We start from the raw sequence: 22,087 nt of genomic DNA, 5'->3' as shown, positions 1-22,087 counted from the left end.
GAGAAATCTGAGGCTCAGAGAGATCACAACCTGTTCCACATCAATACGAGTGAGTGGTGGAACCAAAGTCTGAATTCCAATCAGTCTAATGCCAGAGTCTACGTTTTTCTATTCTGTTGGCTAGGTTGGTTGAGGATATTTTATTCCTTTCTTGAGATATATTTGCAAAAGTACTTGCTGATTTCAGTTTAGATTGAACTCTCAATCCTCCAGCTCTCAGATCCATACGTTTCCATGACACTAGTTTGTCTCAGACTTCCTTTCTAGCACTTTCTTCCTAGCACTTATTTCAGACTATGACGGGTTGATCAGATAACTTGTTTTCTAAATCCGGACACATCTGAAAGGGAAAAGGGCTGCTGTTATTAAGTATGGTGGGACAACAGGTGTAAACCAGGATTGTCTAGGCACATGGGGACATGCATTCATTCTGATGGGCCACTAGAATATCCCTTCTCTGCTGCTAGTGCAGAGCCCAGATCCTCTGAGGGCAAAACTAGGTATGTTTTTCAATGATCCTATGATGCAACCTTTGTTTTCTCAGGATTAGTTTTCTGGACAACTATTTTTTTCCTCTGTTATAGAGCAGAACATTGAGTAAGCAACCTAAAAAGAGTAAAATATCCTAATATTCCTTTAGAGCTAAATAGCTATAGACACAGAGGTACAATCATTTATCACTGTTACAGTAAAAGTATAAAACATTCTCTACCTTTAATAAGTCCTTTTTCTTGCAGAGTTTTCAGGGAAGGTCTTCGGGTAATAAACTTCTTTAATCTGCTTTTAACTCGGTTTTTGTCGCTTGTATCGGAAGCACTGTGATGCAGTCTGAACACTGGAGATTAAAAAAGAAAGTCAGAGGCTTTCAGTAAATTTCTCCTTTATGATTATTACTTTATGCAAATACAAATAGAAAACAGTAGTTACGGAATAACTACCTGAATTAATAGCTCAGGCCCTTCTGTTTATATAGAGGGTATGCGTAAAATTTGCCCATATGAAAATATTAGCTCCCTTGCAACATGAATGTGCAATGAGAATGTGGTTAGCTCCATGTATTCACAATTTATTTTCATTTTCATTCCTTCATATTTAACATGATAACCTTTACCTGGATAATTACACCTATTTGTATCTATACAGAAAATTATGGTCAGAATAAAGAAAAATTCATGTAAACTCGGGGAAAAAACTTTTTAGAATTGTTAATTTCAACCTATTATGATTAAAATGCCTATAATTCAGGCATTTTCAAAGGTTCTAGTCATCCAAATAATTTTGCCAGTCTTTTTTTTTTTTTATGTTAACCCAAACTGATTTATTTTTCTAAAGCGGATATCTCTTATTCTCCTTATTGATGTGAAATTACTACCAGTTCTAGGTGAAATTCTGAAACACAAATTTGCCTCAAACTTTTTCCCTGTCTTCATCAGTTCCCTATCCTCAGCTCCCTATCCTTACCTTTATCTGCAAAGTTGGGGTGTGTCAAATTCATTCCTGAACAAATGTTTGCTGAATGTCTACTGATCACCATCCTCCATGCTAAAGTCAATAATTCAGTGATGACATAACACTTAAGGTCTGGACCTTCATCACATATAGAGTCTAAATAACATAATTAATGACAGATAGGAATTTATTGTCTCTGTGAGATAAGATATAGATCTTAACTGGGCCCTCCCTCAACTGTCTTAACCCAATTATTGACATAATATAATCAGGCACATAGGGGCTCTTTTCTTCTCATATCATATCTTAGAATAAGCCAATCATTCAATTGGGTTAATAATAATATATCTAAAAATGTATTGAGACCATACTACGTGCTTGATACTCTGCCGAGCATCTAATGTGATTTAATTAATTCTACTGCAATGTAACCTCCATGTGAGCAGAGATTTTTATTTACTTTTGTAAATGTTGTTCACTAATATGTCCCTAATACTTCAAGCATTATCTTATAATAAATATTCAGTCAATATCTGTTGAATCAATTCTCAAATGACCTCTTGAAATACGAAAAAATAATAATTATTATTATTATATAAATTTATTATAATTATATAATCATCCAGAGATGAAGAACCTGAGGCAAAGAGGTTAAGTCACTTGCCCAAGGCCAAGTCTGGATATGGGACTAGTCTCACAGGATTTTTATCTGGTATTTTAATTTATTGGAGTATTGGTGAAAGAATGGAAGGGAATGGAAATAAAAATATCAGCAGCTCAATTACTCACTTTAAAGCAGAATGGTTTCAATCCACTAAATTCTTTTAAGTCGTAATTGAGTGTAAAACATTTGCTAAGTTTTAGCTGTAGGGGGGCTAGACTCGGGCCATTCTGTCTCCTCCTGAGGAACTCAGAAGAAAAAAAGAGAAAGAGAGACTTAGGAAGAAGCTGCAGCTGGAAGAAAATAAATTGCCTGAACGGGAGGATTTGAAGTCAAATTTTCCTAGTGGGGTCTCCAAGGAACCCAGAAAAGTGCGTAAGGGAGAATGTCTGCCTGGCCCAGAGTGTGAGAAGCCTGCTTGTAAACGGTCAAGTAAGGACAATTTTGCATCCTCTATCCCCTAGCTCTGACCACAAAGTAGTTGCAAACTTGTGTTAGCAGCATGGGGATTTGGGATGAAGTGTAAGGCTGAGGACAGAGAGAGAAAAATATGCTGCCCTCTTCCTAGCTACGTGAAGAATGAAGTTTTAATTTTAAATTAAGTTCAAGGTTTTGATTATCATATGACATTAGGCACTATTAAATACTGCATTGAGACAATATTTGCCACTTAAAAGGACCATAGTATTTTATATTACCTTAAAGGAGTGTTCTCAATCTTGGTTTTGGCACTATTGAACTTTTAGGCCAGACAATTCTTTTTCATAGGGGCTTGTCCTGGGCGGGATGAGTAGGATGTTGAGAAGCCTCCCTGGCATCTACCCACAATATGCCAGTAGCACCCCCTCCTCAGTTGTGACAATCAAAAATGTCCCCAGACATTGCCAAATATCTCCTGGGAGGAAAAATTGTTCCCTGTTGAGAATCACTGCTCTAAACTGGTGGGAAAAGTTATAGGACTTGCTTAAGTTTTCATTTATTGGTGGTGGAAGGTTCTACTCACACATTGGGAAAATGTAAAGAAATTGTGCAAAGCAAAAAAAAAAAGTATTATTTTAATAATATACCTCTATAAATAGCATATATATATATATATAAAACATACGTATCTGATCTATCATCTTCTGTCATCTATCTGCTATCTATTTATTAAGTGAATTGGTTATAAAAGTATAACCACTATCATGTGAGAAGGGTCAATAATTCTATCACTTGAAAAGGTTGGGAACCACTGCTGTAGACCCGAGTTAGCTTCCCAACTATTGTGCCTGGCAGAATAGTTATATGGGGTGAGAGTTATGGATGTCTTCAGCACTCAGGGTAACTGAGGAGGACCAAGGCAGCTTGAGCACCTGGGGCAGCTGCTGTTGGCTATGAGCAGTCTTATCCATTTACTCCAGGGCTATCCATACAAATAGTATCATTTTCTATGTGTACTTGAACTTAAACTTTGAGAAGCACTGCTTTAGACCTGTGCTGTCCAATATGGTAGCCACTAGTCACTTGGGGTTATTGAGCACTTGAAATGCAGCTTGTGTCACAGGTTGAAATAATAATATTTTGGATATTTTTGGTTAAAATAAAATATACCATTAAAATTAATATATTATTAAAACTTATTTCTTGTTACTTTTAAAATATAGCTACTAGAAGATATTCGATTACACATGTGGCTCACATTATATTTCTGGACAGTGCCACTAGATGATTAAAAAAACCACACCAATTGACCACCTACTACATACATGGCAGTGCTGGATTTAACTGTCGTGGATAAAAACGCATATGGCCTACATAATCATAATACAGTATGATAAGGGGTATGAGATTCGTGGTAAGGAGTATGAAGTACAAGAGACTAACAGATCTTAGAGGAGAAATTGACCTCAGGTCATTTTGGAGAAATAGCAAGTGCCGTGAGAATCCCTGCAAGCAACAATTGCTTTTACAGGACCGTAAATATCAGGCATTCACCTATTCAAATTGTATGATTGGAAGAGTCATTCTGAGCATCTTAATATACTGTGCCTGCATGATATCTTATCAACTTTCATCTGGGTCCAGTCATTGCAACGACCACCAGTCGTACATGATCTGCTTCAACTGATAGCTGTATCAAAGCCCCATGGGTCTGGGTTCTCGTATTGGAGGCTGGAGGAACACCTAACACCCTTCAGAAAAAATCTGCCTCAGGATAATTTTGGTCTCAAGTCTGCCTTTGAAATGATACGGAATAGTCAATCTAAATTTTCACAGGTTACCAAAGGTAATATTTTCTATTTCTAGTCTCATTTCAAAATCTTGTCATTTTCTATGACAGAATGCCAAGAAATACAGGGCCAAAGGAGGTATTTTTTCCTGTCATTTTGGAACTAGTAAAAATGATGTGATTAGAAAGTACTTTGCAAATTAAAACACATACACACAGTATAAATGTGAGATTGTGAAAATAATTATATAGTGAGTTATATCTTTTTTGGAACCCCTTAGGTACTCTGGTGATAGTATTCTTAATTAGAGAGATATATATGTATATTATATTGTTTTCAATACCACCATCTGGCTCTACATGTGAGAAATGAGCGTAAGGTGTATTGGTTTTGCAAGGAAAACGAAAATTTATTTTTTTTAATGTTTTATCTTGTTTCTTTTCACAACCACTGAGAAATTTGCGGAGTCTTAGATATTATTACATAGCTTTTAATGTAGCCAAACTCTCCAAAGTTGCCTCTAATGATGACTTTCCTGGAGACAGACTAGAACGTCAACTTCCATTTCCTGATACCATAAATAATCGTCCTCAGATGACAAGTCAAATTACAAGGACTTTGCCATCATTCATTCCACTCATTTTGTTCTAAGAAGAGTTATGCAGAAGTTAAAGTCAATAGATGACTATAATATATGGCATACTTTTTATTAACCAAATAACTTGAAAGCGCTATAAATACTAACTAAAAATGTAAAAAGCACATGGTTATAAACCAAAGTCCATCACCAGGTCCCCGTAAACGGCAGTAAAAGTCTTCGAATATTGTGGTTTACAAATCTGATTTTAACAGCCAAACTTATAAAACAGTTTATGCTTTTCTGTTGTCAAGGGAGAAAAACTTGCCAAATTGTTCATTTTAAGTAAATACAACATAACCAATTAAGGAAAGCAAAATTTAAACACATGCCTATGATAATCAGGACATAGTTTGCTTCTGATTTCACTACTGATTTTAACAGAACAGTGTTCCTTCCATTTTCCCACAGCACCCGAGTGACCCCACACATACTTTTAGAAACTTGTAATCACACAGTACAAATAAAAGCACTTTACTGGAAAATACACAGTGTGGTACAATAATCCATCATTTATGAAAAATAGAATTGAGCCTTTTCTTTTTCCTCAGAGATTCAACTACTTTTTGAGGGTGAAGCTAACTGCAATTTAAAGATTTATGTTAAGCCAATGAACAGTGTTTTCCATTCCCATTTAAATTTTTTATTCAAAAGTGAAAGGAGACGAAAGAGATATAGATTAAATTCCAAAGGTTTAATCTGATTTATAGAGGAATCACTCTTAATTCCACATATTTTCACCTCCACGAAAAGTTAACCTGAATTAGTTTAGATTTCCATGTACTCTAGAATTTCCTTTTATTTCTTTTATGCTTTCCTCTCTTTTTTCCATTGATGGATGATCTTTTCTCTCAAGCCCAAACAAATAGAATATATTTCAAAGCCTAAGAATTTCGAATAACAATACGCAATTTAAGTCTCAACACACACAGGCCAAAGGCATTAGCTTTAAGCACCATTCTTAACCAGTTGAGAGATTTAATTGACATTAAAGCTGCTCACACCAGAGAATAGTTAGGATTGTTGGCTTTTAAAGATGATCTTCATTAAATATCATTACATATGAAAATAGGCATTAGCCCAACACAAGTTTTATACCTGACACAGCCATTATAGTGTTAAAACCACCTCTAGAGGTAGGAATGTTTATCGTGATGGGTCCCTTTGTATAATTATTTTCCAACTTTAGTAATGGGAGGGGGAAGCAACGCAATTTGGACGATGAACATCCACTACCATTCTATTAAGGGATGGGAACCACAAAAGAAAACCCTTAAATCTTCCAGAATTTAATGGTTTGGATAATATGATCCAGAATTGTGTATCTGCCAGAACTTTTCTTGCTGGGGACCTTATTTTGAAATATCCCCTTCTTCTGCCAAACTGCTGTTCTCGCGGTATTCCCATGTTACAATTACATATTGTTATTATTATTTTTTTTTAATTTGGAAACGCTGGGAGAGCTAACATTTCAGCAATGTTGCTGAAGGAAAGTAGAGTCATTACCCTTCAGAAATGCTATTACAAACAACTTTCTGGGCTACTTGTTGTCACTTTTGTGGTGAGGTTTTACATAGGGATCAACATCAGGTGTAGATAGATAGATTTGTTAGCAGCTAAGAGCTCCCAAACACTGCAAGTCTACAAGGATGTTCAGGGCAAAGCTGGCGGCAGTTGCTTAGTGCAATCATGTTATCACATGGCAGTGTCCGGAGAGGGAGATCCAGACAGAAATGACAAAAAGAGGTTATATCAGGCTCTTAATCCCCAGAGATTCCAAAACACTTCTCAAACCATCACACAGATTACATAACAAAGTACTGAATTGTCTCCACTCATATTTTCCAATACGACCTTCATGCACTTGGAATTACCCTGTTGTATCACTTTCTAAATCACTGAAATAAGAGCACCTTACCAAAATTAATTGAAAAGGGAAATAAAGTTTATTAAATTTCTTTTCAGCCTCCTGCCTGATTCCCTTCCAGGGCTTACACACTTGTGCTAATTCATGAGGCCGTAATATATACTGCTTTGCCCTCTCCGGCGTGCAGTTTTAGAGCTCCCAGAACTTTGCACATAACTCCCTGTGTCAGAGTGGGCAGAAAGGGTAAGTTTGGGCTTAATGTACTGTTAGTCATTTACTATCTCTTTTTTTCACATGCTCGATGTAAATAGAAGTCATAATTTCAACCCCCAACTTGCAGCCTGAGAAACTAAGTTATTGAAACTTTAAGTGACTTACTTGAAACACAAATCATGATTAAATCTGGAAATACTTGGAAGAGGGAATGCAGGGCATTTTAACAGCAGTGCTTTGTTTTAACCACTTAATTCCCACTTAGACATTGTAGAAATACAAAATAAATGATCAGTTTGAAACAGAAGGGAATACAGACATTATCTATCCAATGATTCATATTTATGCTATCTACTCATTTAAAGAGAAGCGAGAATTCATACAATGAAAAATGTTTACTTTTAGACTAAATTATCCAGTTTAAATAGCTAACTCTAACCACATTTTTACATTTTCTGTGTCAATAAAGAGCTGGCAGTTTACTATCACGTCCCTGTCATTCAGTCATATGGAAATTCCATGACTGTTTTTTCTAGTAACATATATGTATCCATGTATTCTACTTCTAATGTATTCATCTGCCTATGATGTAAATTCTTCATTGTCTTTTCACATGTAGGCTTAATACTTTTATTTTGCTGATAATATATCTTAGGAGTGTCTATGTTGATAATGTACTTCTATAATGTGAGTCAGGGTGTTTTATTTAAACTCTTTTTATAGCATTTAATATAGCTTTGAGTTACCTAATAAATAACTTTCATGATGGTTATGATGATGATGACAACTTCAATACTGTAGTGCAAATATTGAGTAATATCATCACAACATGTAATTTTTCCTCAACTGTAAGTCTATCTGGTTTCTTTTTGTGAGCCAGAGTTGAAAAAGATCTTTGCATCAAAGATTATGGAAATAAATATTGAGAAATATGTACTTTCTGAACTACATATTCAGAAAAAAAAAAGAAAAGAATGAGAATATACTTAAATAGCAAAAACCTATGGTGTGTGTAGAGACGTACCATGACATTTTTTTTCCTAAAACAATCAGATACAGTATAAGATGTAAAGATTCAGATCATCAAGACATCTTCTATTGACCAGATATTTTATTTGGCTTCTTATGACTTGATATAGTGTCAGTAAAACTTTGTCACTTGAGAGTGGTGTAAAATGTTGGTAAATTTGCTAATAAATTAAGTGGTTACTGAGCTAAGGTAGCAGCTGATTTTGAAAGCAAAATCACTCAAAAAAGAAAAGTAACATAGGGCATCAATCCAGACAAAGGGCACTATGAAGTAGAAATATGTTTTCCATGAGGAAAGATTGCATATTAAATACAGGAATGGATTCTCTCCTAGTGATAGAAAACAGGCCACAGCAAAGTCAAAATACAAGAGCCTTACAGATGAATGTGAACATCAGTCCACAAACAGAGAACAAATAAAAAACAGAACAATAGAGTTGCAGGTATGGCAATTCCACCATAGTGGTAACAGCACGGCAAGATTCGAGGAAATTAACACTTAGGTTTCTGTAAAAAAAAAAAAAAAAGTCAAGCTGGAGAATGAAATAACATTCATATTTAAGAGTATTAGCCAGTTGCAATGCTGATTTTACATACTGACTCAGATGCTAGACCATGCTTAGCAATATTTGAATTGGGTAGGTTGTATTTAAATCTTCTCTCCATACAGACATAAATAGAGAGAGCTACCAGTACATATTTGGTGGGTGTGTGTATTTGTTTGTAACTTTGTGAAAATGTGTGTACAGATACTATATTCTCAGCAGATACAGAGGGAAGTAATGTATGACAACTTTGAAGCTTTTTCTTTAATCTCTAAACTCCTGGCCCTACGTGTGATTAAGAATATACTACAATATATTCTTGATTTTTCAAACATAAAATTTGAACCAGGACAGAAAAATATTACAGGCGTAAGTAGTTTGAGAAATGTATTAAGCCAAAAACATCAATATTTCAGAGGCAGTGGTGGAGTAAAGTGTTTATTTAGATTTCTTACAATCTAAATATTGTAATAATATGTATATATAATTACATGCAATAATACGTATAGTATTGATTCTTTTAAAGCAGTCTCAATTTTCACTTTGACCAGCCAATCTGATCATCCTCACATCACATGTATTATTAATAATGACTAATGTTGTTAGAGTACTTGCCATGTGACAAGGGACTGTATTAAGAATGTTACATCTCAGGGCCGGCCCCGTGGCTTAGCGGTTAAGTGCTCCGCTACTGGCGGCCGGGATTCGGATCCCGGGCGCGCTCCGACGCACCGCTTCTCTGGCCATGCTGAGGCCGTGTGCCACATACAGCAGCTAGAAGGATGTGCAACTATGACATACAACTATCTACTGGGGCTTTGGGCGGGGGGGGAAGGAGGAGGATTGGCAATAGATGTTAGCTCAGAGCAGGTCTTCCTCAGCAAAAAGAGGAGAATTAGCACGGATGTTAGCTCAGGGCTGATCTTCCTCACAAAAAAATAAATAAATAAATAAAGAAGTTTATAAAAAAAGAAAAGAATGTTACATCTCATTTAATCCTTAATACCATTCAATGTGGTAGGTTCTTCTATTGCTGTCCATTCTACAGATTAAGAATCTGAGGTTCAGAGAGGTTAAACCATGTATCAAATAAGTAACAGAGCTAGAAATCAAATGCAGGGCTGTCTGATTTCGAGCCCATGGGAACTCCTAACCTGCCCAACTGTCTGCCTCACCATCTTTGTGTCAATGCTCTCAAAGTTCTAAGGACATAGAGAGATGGCAATAACCTCCCCCTATAGTCAAGTACTTCCAGCCTAAGGTCTTAAATCATCTGATTTACGTGAGCTGCTGTCTGAAATAACTCTAGGTGGTGTGTATCACTGTAAACCTAAAGGGAAAATGAGTTGCCTTAGGTGAAGTTAGTGAATCACAGGACAGCGACAGAGCTGATGGCTGAACACTCTCTAGATTGCCAGTCAGAACAGCTGAAGATGGCATCTGGGTCACACAGAGCCATAACCACCACGAGCACAAATTGAGCTCTTATGCTACTGGGTGGAAGGCGAATATGAGAATTACTCACCATACTCCAGGTGGCTGTATGTAGCAAGGCAAGAGGGAATATAGGAGTAGAGATGTAGAGTAGGGATTGGGGCTCCCTTTTAAGCAAAAATGGCTAGTTACTTAGCCAGATTTCTCAATTTCTTAGTCCTTTTTTTTTTGGTGAGGAAGATTAGCCCTGAGCTAACATCCGATGCCAATCCTCCTCTTTTTGCTGAGGAAGATTGGCCCTGGGCTAACATCAGTGCCCATCTTCCTCTACTTTATATGGGACGCCGCCACAGCATAGCTTGACAAGCAGTGTGTCAGTCTGCCCCAAGGATCTGGGCCTGCTAACCCAGGGCCGCTGAAGTGGAGCGCACGAACTTAACCACTATGCCACCGGGCCGGCCCCTTAGTCCTTCTTCTTGACTCTTATCATCACACAATCTTTTTCAAAGACAGACAGACGTACACTTTGCCCACAATAGTATAAGCACATACATTCACATCTACAAACTCCTTAGCTCTTCTCTCAGTGAAAACAGGAAATCTCCTTCTCTATGCCCAACCACAGAGTCTGCCTATTTTATTCCTAGTTGCTTCACAGGAGTAAGAGCTCAGGATCAGCATTTAGGGGGAAAGCAGATAAGAACCACTAATACATGGCCTCCTTCCAACAGCTAATGCTGTTCCTTTCAAAAAATGTGCGTTCCTTTCTCTCTCACGCATTCCTTCTCTCTCTTTTGAAATACTACGGGTTTTGGATTTTGAATTTCGGCTCTGTCACTTAACAGTGGTGGGATCTTATTCAGGCAATATAAGTTCTTTGTGTCTCTATTTTCTCATCTGTTAAATGGGGCTGACAATATCCACACCAAGGATTGTTGCATAAATTAAATGCTCTAATAACACCCAGCACATAATATAGTACATAATAAGCATGCAAAAAGGCTAACAATTATTATGAATTGTGAGGTTGTGATAGATGTCCTGTGTCACAGCCATGGTTGTAATAATCAATAAGTAAATAGAACAAGAGGTATGAAAAGAGCCATCCTTACACTCCATCCCAGTACTTCTCATTTTTTCAACATTTACTGGGCAGGTACTATGTATCTGGTATTATTAGATTATGCCTTTAGCTCCTGGATAAATTAAATATATATATTAATCTATATACAATTAAATATATATTAAAATATATAAAAATTTTAGTTGACTGCTATTTGGCTCTCAGTTAAAAAAAATACTTGTATACAACCCCAAGAGTTTATCTGTGATTAATTTCTGCCAGGTACAGTGTATTTCAAGACTTTGAACATGTGTTGAAATCATTGGGTTTTGAAGAACTATCCATTAAAGACTTTCTGAACCGCGACAATGGATATTGACAGTGGTTGTCAGACTAAACCACTATCGATTGGCTCACATCATGTGTATAGCAAAACCAATTTCTTTCAAGTGCTTCTTCCTAACTGAAATACATTATTGCAGCCTTCCTCTCTGTTTATTATAACACTCAAGCTCATCACATGTAACACATCCAGCAAAAATGTTTCACAATGAACCAAAGCAGCCAACTGCAACATCGAGAGAAGTGAAGGCACTTAGCAATCCAAATACTCTTGTACTGTAAGTTGCTATTCCTTTGGAAAACACTGATTCCTTGCAGAGTTTTGTTTTCATTTTACAATCCTCTTGAATATGGAAAGATCACGGACTAGCAGAGCTTTACTATTGTTTAATGATCCTGTGACTCTCATGGTTTCTACCCCTGAATGAAACTATTTTAAGTATTGTGTGTATGTTTAAGTTGTGGGAAAGAAAGTGTTTATGTTAGGTCACTGCTCTCTGACCACAAACATACACAACCCTACACACACAAACACACACCAGGGATGTGACTTTTCCCAAGCCTTAGAATGTTTTCTTCAGTGTGTGACTCAGGCCAACTTCGACCATGTGCTGCATATTGTACAGTTTTATTATTAATTTGAATTTGCTTTGTGCCTTTCTTCCCAAGAGGGTACATTTCTTACTGAAACAATACTCTTATATAACAAAGAGCAGTTCTCATAATACCCCCATGAGTGGGAAGAATTCCAGATTTATTTTTTTTATTTAAAAATATTATTATTAAAAACAAAAGCTAAAAACATAACTTCCACAAGTACTGATTGATTATCTCTCATGCTTCCTGCAGTGTACTAGGAGCATTCCAGGGCCCAAAGAATCTTTAGTCCTAGTTTTTACCCTTTAAGAAGCTGGAGAAAGCAGAGTATTCCTAAATTCTTAGGATAATTCTCAGGGTATTGCTAAAACTGCCACCCCTCTAAAAAAATAATCCTGATAGCTCGCAAGAGTCATTCTGATGATAAAACAGGTTTGGTTAACTCTAGAAATGCTTTAATTAAATCTGGTATGGTGCTGCCAGCTTCTCTCCCATTCTAAGCATGCCTGGAAATTTAAAGATAAAATTTTGCTTAGAAGGCTGGCAAATGGTACATGGACAAAATATATCATTCTTCAAAGCCCCTTCTTAAGCAACAGAATTCAAAGTTTACTTGAAAGTTCTAGACTAGGATTTCTCCCAAGATAAGGATTCCTTTGAGTCTTGCCTCCTGCTCCATGCCACGGCCCAGGAGAAGGGCTGCTCTCAGCCCCCTGCGCCGTGCCCTTCCTCTGGCTTTACTCCTTGTCCGTGGCCTTCTCACCCCACATTCCCTAGCTCTGAGACAGCCTCCTGGCCTTGAGCCCATTCTCTTGGCACTCTCTGCAGGGGTCACTCTGTCCTGAAGAACCATTGGTTGTCAGAGTGGCAGCCTCCCATGCCTTTTTCAGGCCACTGGAGATCAGGAAATGTCAGGCCAGAGTCAGTTAGTCTCTCGCAGAACAACTTTATTGAGACAGAACCCTCTATTAGAGGCATCATTTTGACATAAGCTTCAAGCTATTTGCTCCAAAATGTGCGTGTGAACCACTGAGACCCTCCCCCACAGGAAGTGTATTGAAAATGCAAAGGGAGCGCCGAGCAGATCTGAGGACATGGTATGCAGTCTACGGCTAGGCGATCAGGGAGAGTGGAGCGGTTTGTCCTCACAAACGCTGACAGACAGCTGCAGTTCGCAGCTGGCAGCGAGCTTATGCTCGCTAAACAAAGATCTAGTTGGAGCCTCGTGAGTTCTTGGCTCCATAGCAATAATCGTAATTGGTAACATACATTTCCAAAGAAGGCGAAAAAAGTAGGAAAAGACGCAGAAAGACCTATATCATTCTGACACTTGATGCGGTCAGGATATAGGCTGTTTTATTTGTTGTCCATTTTGAATCTATCTGGGGTCCTTTCTTGAGACCATGGTTGCCATGTCTGTGCCCAATGAAACTGCTTTCTGTTTTCCAGCCACACCTTCAGATTAACTCTTCCTTCCATTAAAAAATAGTGATAGGAGATTTACTTTCTGCCCAAAACCAATTATCCCAAATACCTTATTTCTTTTCCTAAATGAGTTAATTGTAATCAAATTGCCAAGCTTTTTCTCCGTTTTGACCACCAGAGAACCACATTCTTGGGCACAGTTCATGTTGGAGTCACAGAAACATGAAATATTAAATCTGGAATGAACTTGAGGGAACATAAAGTAAATGCTCCTTACTGCTGAGATGAGGAAAAAGACACCCACATTATTTAAATCACTTGCCTAAGGCCACATAGTAAGAAGCACGGTGAAGATTCAAACCAAATTTCTCAACCACCATTTCCAGGTTTTTCTCTGCACATCCTTAGGTCTCTCTAATTCCAGATTTCATTTTATTAAAAAGACCATTCCTAAATCCAGAAGAATGTTCCAGAGAGCCAGTTCTGTTGCTCTAGGCACCCACCACTGGTCCAATTTTTCCACAGACCAGGAATTTTAGATTTGAATCTAAATGCAGTCATTGCCATCAATTAATTCTATTTTATTCTACATATTTAGAATTAGGGAGTTTTGAATAGAATATGGAAATATATCTAAATTTATATGCATAATCATGCATAATAGTTTGAAAAATACATGCCCCAAGGGTGGAAATTACAGTAGCCTTCTTTTTGACATGTAGCAATGCTAAGTGTTTTGCTATTATCCTTTTCTTTAAATTTTGGTAACCTGAAATCTGTAATAGATTATTATTATTTGGGATTTTGAGCCTTCTCTTTCCCTGGGGGGAGAGGATCCTGTTGCCAACTGCCAGGACACTTCTCCAGACACAGATGTCACTGAGGAGAGTGCTCGGCTGGATATCCTCTCCATGTGTTTCTGCCTAAGCTAGGAGGGAATAGAGAGGATTGAGCTATGGATGGGAAAATGCATTTCGCCAAGTTCCAACGTCTCTGAAACTCGAACTTTTGGACTATTGAACAGGCGAAGATCTTGGTTTTCTTCAAACTTGTTTACTCTTGACAAAATAGAACTTCTGGTCTTGGAAAAAAATGTCTTTGGGTTTTAATGGTCTCCGAAAGCTTCTTGAGACATTAAGTACCTCTTACATAAAATAACAGAGTGATGATTTAAGACCGGAGGAACTGGAAATGTGTGGATTAAATGACCTTTAAAATACACATAGGTTTAAAATCGAAAGGAAAATGCACTTAGCAAAAAAGCATTTGGGATTTATTTCTAAAATATGGTTGGAAACATTAAGCAAACTCAAAATGAGGCGACGCACACACATCCTCATTTTGACTTAAAGATCTACTTTAACAGATGTGTCATCAGCATCTATTCCAACAGGGACACTGTCAACGGTGAGAAAGACACGGTAAGACTCAGGTAATGGTAAGAACGGTCGTTGTTATCCCCAATCCTTCCAACCGTCAATGCAGAAATATTCTAGCAGGACCTGACTCCCTCCCATTTTTGTCAAGCAGTTCAATTAGGAAATTTCCACTAGGAAATATTCCCTTACATTTGTTACCAGAAAGCAAGTTTAGCTATTTTCATTCTATAGCACAAGAGAAAAAAATTAAAAAAAAATACCTGTGGACTTTAGCCTGAAAACACTCCTGACAATACAAACAGGTGCTGGCTTATGTAATGGCTAAGGAAAGCAGAGGGGGACAGAGTCATGAATCATGGATGCGCCTTTGCAAAGGAAAATGGAGCTTAACTGCTCCATTGTGAGGGAATGGCCAACTGAGAATTACGTGCTCTGGGTCACATAACGGTTTGGCCAAAATATTTCTTTTGCCAGTTTTGTGACCATGAATAAACTGCTGTTGGAATACACGCCAAAGTCAAGGATGAGTGTGGGGTGAGGCAGAGCTTCACATTGTTTGGAATTTAATGGTGCTCCTTACACCTTTATCAAGGCTGACGCGTAGTTGGTAGTCAGTAAAGAATGTTTAATAATTACATAGTGTCTGAGCGAGATGCTTGGTGGAAAGCACACAGGCTTTTGTGTGGAAAGATTAGATTTGAGTCTCAGATCTATCACTTAGAAAGTGTGAGACTCAGTTTCTCTGAATCCCAATTTCTCCATCTGTATAATAGGGATACAAAATCTCGTTTGCGATGTTGTAAAGATTAAATATTACGATGGATGTAGTATTCTCCAACTGCATGAATGTTCATTAATTGCAGCTTTGATGGCAATAAATGTACTGGCGGTATAAATTCCCCCTGATGAATCACGGTGTGGGTTACTACTACCACTTTTGTTAACAATAATCATTTTAAAAGTAACAAATATAAAAATATTTGATTTTATACCTTAATTTAAGGTTGAAATCTTGTGTCTATCCACATAGAAGTGGCAGGAGATTTGATTTGATAAATATGGCAACAACATTACCTTATACACTGATAATTCTTATCAGAATTATGTCAGAAGCACATCCCATGCCATGCAGCCATAGGGTATATAAATATGTACTTTCATAATCACAGCTAAAACATCTTTCACATATTAAAATTTTTTTAAAAGACCCTTAACACTTGATTAACTGCAGATGGAATGCCAGTTCTGGGGAGAATCTAAAGATCTGTGGAGCTGAATTGTGAGTATGTGGGGGGTGAGGGGATAGGTCAGCAGGCAGAAGACTCTTTGCTTTGCTTCTGTGGGTTGTAGGGTCATGTTCACTACTTTTAAGCAAGATTAGCTCTGATCAGTAAAAGAAAACTCCTCAGAATGAGTATCTCCCTCGTAAGCCTCCATATTCCAAGATGGAAATGATAGGTTATACTTATAGTCAGTCACTAATTCTACTTTAGACACGTTGGCCTTCTTGCTCTCTCTTGAGCACATCCTGCCTCAGGGCCTTTGCACATGCTGCTTTCTCTAACCCAAACATTCTTTCTTTAGATATCCACAGTTACTTTCCTCACTTCCTTCGGGTTTTCCCCCAAATGTCATCTCTCCTAGATTCTCCTCTCTATTTAAGATTGCAAACCTTCCCCACTTATGTGCTCTCCATCTCCCTTTTTTGGTTTGTTTGTTCACGTTTTTTAACTTCACTATCTCAATAATATATATTTTACTTCTCTTTTTTTGCCTGTATTTTATTTTCTTTATTTTTTAGAGACTCTAGTCCCAGTACCTAGAATAGAATTGGGCAAAGGATAAGTGCTCAGCATATATTTGCTGAATGAATAAAAGAATACTTTGAATTCCTTTTTTAGAAAAATAATACGCTAATTCTTTTTTTAAACATTTTTAACATTTATGGATAAAACTCTACGTTCTAAGAAAGTAAATCTTCATTTAATGTTTTATGAAGAAGAAAATTATTATTGGTTATTATCATTGAATGACAAGTCTGAGAAGAGAAACAGATCCTGGGTCTCAAGCTCTTTTCTTCAAACCTTGAACATCTAGAAATAGTTATGGTTTCCTATTTACCTCTTCACAGATATGAGGGCTAAATCATGTTGTTATCCTTCTTATCTTATTTAAATAATAAAAATAGAATTCATATAAAAAACATTAAATATCTTTTAAGGATACTTACACATCGAAGGTTATACTAAAATTATTCTAGGTGGTATTTATTTGGAGGAAGGTGAATAAGAGATGAAGGAAAAAAATCAAAAAGCTAGGAGATGTGCATGGCTAATGGTAATAAGAATGACAAGGCTGATGAGGATGATAAACTCAATTCTCTGTCTCAATTAAGCAGGGAGAGAGAGAGACAGGGGCTGAGGTTCCAGGAGAGGCTGATTCTGGTCTAACATGTGGCTGAGATCGCAGACCCCCTAGACCAGCACTGTCCACATGTGTAATTATAAATACTCTAATAGTCACATTAAAAAAGAAATAGCAGACATTAATTTTAATAATATATTTTATTTAACCCAAATCATCCAAAGTATTGTCATTCCTTCAAGTTATCAATATAAACATTATTAATGAGATATTATATATATTTTTTTGTACTATGTCTTTGAAATTTGATGTGTATGTTACACTCACAGCCAGCACATCTCAAGTCAGACTAGCCACATTTCAAAAGCTCAATTGTCACATGTGGCTAGTGGCATCCGTATTGGACCATGCAGTTCTGAAGCAAGCCTCTGGGTGTCATGTCTGAACATGAGCATGTATCAAGACAGAGACACCCCGCTGGAGCCCACACATGGGGCATTGCTGGCTCAGAGATGGCCTAACCACAACAGTGGGCAGCAACGTGTCAGAAGAGAAAGCTTTCAACTGCAAAGCCATGTGCCCGTGACAGGAATCAGAGCCACCAAAACCAGAGACTCTTTTTGAATTGATTTGTATTTCCAGTTCTTTCTCCACCTGGCTTTATGTGAGTGTCTGAGTAATTCCCCAATTTGTATGGGGAACCAGAGCGATCTACTTAAAAAATAGCAATAAAGATAAAAGCAAGATGCTTTTAACTGCATCTCAAGTTGGTAGAGCAGGTCAAACAAGTTACACTCTATTCTTTTATCTGTAATAATTAGGCTTCTGAATTTTAGTATGCCTATTTTCAAGTGCTGTTCTGTTGCAATGTGCTGCCTGTGAAATTTCACACGTGCTCTTCATCTCTCCATAACTGTATTTACACGCAAACCCTGCAGCATAGCTGGGAGGAGTGAATGGGTTAACTACAGGTTCTCAGGGGTGCTGGGTGTTTTAAGTTTATATATAGTCTGTACTCCCAGAGCTCAGGACAGTTATAATAGTTCAAAGTGGCAGTGCTTATGGGGCCCTCTCTCCTGTTAAAAATATTTTATTTTTGAAAACTCATGGCAAAGTAAAAAATTTAAATTCTCACAAAGGGTCAGTTTCAGATGATCTATTTTAACGTAGGAAAGACTGGACAGGCACCATCTGGTTTACAGTCCATTACTCAAGTCATGACTTCGGTCTGGGGAGGTAAGTTGGAGACACACACACAGACATAGTGTATACTTGACTACAGAATACACTGGTTTTGTTCAATTTGAGGTTTGGTTTTACCCTTAATTGCCATACATTTAGCTAACTTTACGGTACAATGATTTGAATAGACTACTGATTTTACTTGTATGCCATTTCCCTGTATGGGAATCAATTCACATAGTCTGAGTCAAAAAGTATTCAAACTCAGAAGTGTGTGTGTCTTCCAACTTTTATATCACACACACACACACGCACACATACACACACTTACAAAGGAACCCATCGCATTCCATGGGCCAGGTGAGCTATACTGTGCCATAATCTCTAGGATTTAATTATAAAACAAATAATCAATCATGGCACTGAATACAAGCAAAGCAAATTCTAAGAACACTGTCTGATTAGTTGAATAATAATAACCAATATCCATTTCTAAAAGGTTTGTGAAACCCTGTAACCAGTTCTCAAAACCAAAGTCTTATTCACCTTGTGTTCACAAATGATTTTCAGTGGAAGCTTTCCAGTTCAGCTTTATTTTTTTCCCTCAAATGATTTTGTTCTTATTGCAAATAATCATCTCAGACCATTTAAATGTGTTCATCTTTAAAGTCCCTAAAGGAAAAAGTTGAATACAAGCAGAATTCCACTTTTATTTTAAGAACAAGAGTATGTCTTAAATATGATGACTATGATGGAAATGTTGCTAGGGAAAAACAAAAAGAAACTGGAACCCATTTCCCTTGAAACTTTTAGTGTGTATACAAGTACTTAAAATATAAACTATATAGCAATTGACACTGTGGAGTAATACATAATCAAATAAGACACTCTGAGGCAAATTGCAAACTTCCCTCCGTCATGCTTCCCAGCTTTAAGGAAGCAAAGGTCTAATAAACATGAACTTGAACTACAATGAACATACTCAAATCATCCTTAAAAAATGGGTATTTACAACAACAAAGTAGTACTGTAATGGCAAAGATAGATGAACTAAGCTTAGATCTGTGTAATATAAAAAAGGAAACAATGATTATATAGTACAAATAATTTTGCTGTAATATGACAGCCTAATGACTTAAGTGCCCAATATCGTCATTATGGTTCTGAACCCAATGTGCATTAGCAATAAAGACTCAATAAAACTACCGTATAATTCACATTTTTCCGTGAAAATCTTGTTCTTCTTTTAAAATAGTTGCGTCTATAAGATCTGTAAGCCTAAATGGAAAAAGTTAATAACTTGAATTATGTATTATGTCTATGTTGTGATCTGAAGGTGATCTCAGGGAAGTTTCTAACCAATCTTTTTGATGAAGGGAAGCAATAGTTTTTGACACTTGGGTTTATTTTAAGGTTTTTTAATCTAGTAAGAAATGCCTATTTTGTTATGTTAACACATTAATTTATTGGGTATTAATTCCCTGAATATTATATAATCCAAAGCCAACCACTGTTACTTATCTGATCAATGCATTTTAATTGTATGGGAAAGAACAAATAATTGAAAGTCTAACAGATATTTAAAATGTTCATTTTTACTTAATATTTTCCATGCATATAGCTATTAGTTTAACATTTTTTTCAGATAAGGTAAATAAACGGTATAGAGTAGTGATCAAACAAAAGACTGAAAAAAATCACAGAATAATTAAAAAGAATGACTAAGCATTATTTCAAGTTGCAGATTCTCTTCCTTAGATCTCCAACTCTTTCTGTTTGCTAGAAATCTTCTCTCTCTCATATTATAATATGAAGGAAAACACTGCTTAAAAGTGTGGAAAGAGTAGGTATTTTCAGGCCACTGAGCAGTGTATCATGAAGCTATTTTTCTAAGAGATGCTGAGAAACATGAGAAATTAAAGATGTTATTATCTTTTATTTTTCCTTTTAATGTTTGTAAGAGAGCAGCTGTGCCCAATTCTTAGTGTAAATGGAAAACCGTATCAATTTTACTCATTTTTGTGTTTGGAATGAACATATGATGAGAAGTATATTTTGCCATTACTGAGTGGAGAGATGTGACAATAACTGTGATGGGTTTTGTTTCCTCTACCTGCTAAACTGGTCCTCCTTGCTCAAAATATGGTGGTGTAGGGTGGCATCAACCATCTGGTATCACAGAATGAGAGTTTTACAAAGAAACTTCTTGGATGTCTAAAAATGATGTGAGGATAGACAGGCCCCTCAAGGGGGTTTCCACAGATGCAAATCGCTTACATTTGCAAATGTGTGCACAAAGGAGAGGATGGAATTATAGAGCAAATGGCTCCCCTCAATTACCTGCTTTGTACCTGAATATGCTTGATTTATGAGTATAGGACTAGGAGTCAGGAACATGAAGAACTAAACCAGAAGACAAAGCCCATCACGTAAGGTACTTTTTTCCACTAATACTGAAAACACAATGTATAAATGTTTGGACAAATATATATGCTAGTTTTATACAACCGACTCTTTTTCCTCATAAGCTAAAATTGAAAAAAAATTCAACCCAAGCTGTCTTTTCCATGAGTCTTGAGAAATTGCATCGTTTTGAAAAAGAAATTGGCTTGATTTACACAATTAAAAAAAAAATGGATATGGAAAGAATAAGATTGTGCCCATAAAAGCCAATTGTTTCCAAACCACACTGTATTGTTTGGCCCAAATAATTTGTCCTCCTATATGGAAGCAGGGAACCATGATAGACTGAAAATACAATAACCAATCAAAAGTTCTATTCTGGAATAACTTTATTATCCTGGAGATATTTGCTGAGGACCACCTTCCCCACCAGTGTGACAAAAGCAAACTATACAGAGAATGCAACAACAAAAATCATTTTGGAATGAAGAGAGGAATCAAGAAAGAGTTCAGTTTCCATATTAAGTCTTCGCTGTTTAGGGAACTGGTTTTTCACTGGCAAACATGGAGTGTCTGGTAAACAGAACCCTTAAAGAGAGACACGGAGTATAGAAGGCATGTGAGGGATTTTTCTATCTTCTTTGTGGAAGGAGCTAGAGAGATGATGTGAATTTGGGCTAGCAGAAAATGTCATACCTAAACACAAATGGAGGTGGTGAAGCTAATTAAAAATGTCACTGTTGCTAATATAACAAAAGGTGGCCTTTAGTTAATTTTTATGTGCTGAGATGTCAAAAAGTAGTGATGAAAAGAAAAACATATTTATACTTTTTCTCACTTGATTAATGTCTAAAAGATAATTATATTTTCAAACATTTTATGCTTTTTTAATATTAATATATCAGCATTTAGAGTTTTAACTAGAAAAAGATATAAAGCATTAGCTTTCTGCTAACCAATAGTGTAAATGAGGATTTTAAAATACTGTGTCAGTCATACCCTAAAAATGAAGATATCAACACAATAAAGACCTTTAGTGACTAGATTTGCTATACTTATTTTTTTTGGCCCTGAGCTAATGTCTCTTGCCAGTCTTCCTCTTTTTGCCTGAGGAAGATTACTGCTGAGCTAACATCTGTGTCAATCCTCCTCCATTTTGTATGTGGGACACTGTCACAGCATGGCTCGATGAGTGGTGCATAGGTCTGAGCCCAGGATCCGAACCCAGGAACCCTGGGCCACCAAAGAGAAGTGTGTGAACTTAACCACTATGCCATTGGGCTGGCC

At 36.8% G+C, this 22,087-nt stretch overlaps 1 protein-coding gene across 2 annotated transcripts in view; it reads right to left on the bottom strand.

Annotated features, from left to right (window-relative positions):
* Window positions 1-22,087, bottom strand: part of ARHGAP15 (Rho GTPase activating protein 15) — a 590,073-nt gene that overhangs the window by 247,819 nt on the left and 320,167 nt on the right. For both annotated transcript variants that reach the window (XM_087435123.1, XM_004423853.3), the window contains one exon: window positions 713-835. In XM_087435123.1, coding sequence (XP_087291249.1) covers window positions 713-835 — 123 coding nt within the window. The remainder of the gene's footprint in view (window positions 1-712; window positions 836-22,087) is intronic.

Source organism: Ceratotherium simum, chromosome 9, assembly GCF_057802395.1.
Source record: "Ceratotherium simum simum isolate JZ-2026a chromosome 9, ASM5780239v1, whole genome shotgun sequence".
Lineage (NCBI taxonomy): Eukaryota > Metazoa > Chordata > Mammalia > Perissodactyla > Rhinocerotidae > Ceratotherium > Ceratotherium simum.
This window is presented reverse-complemented; position numbering and strand designations above follow the sequence as displayed.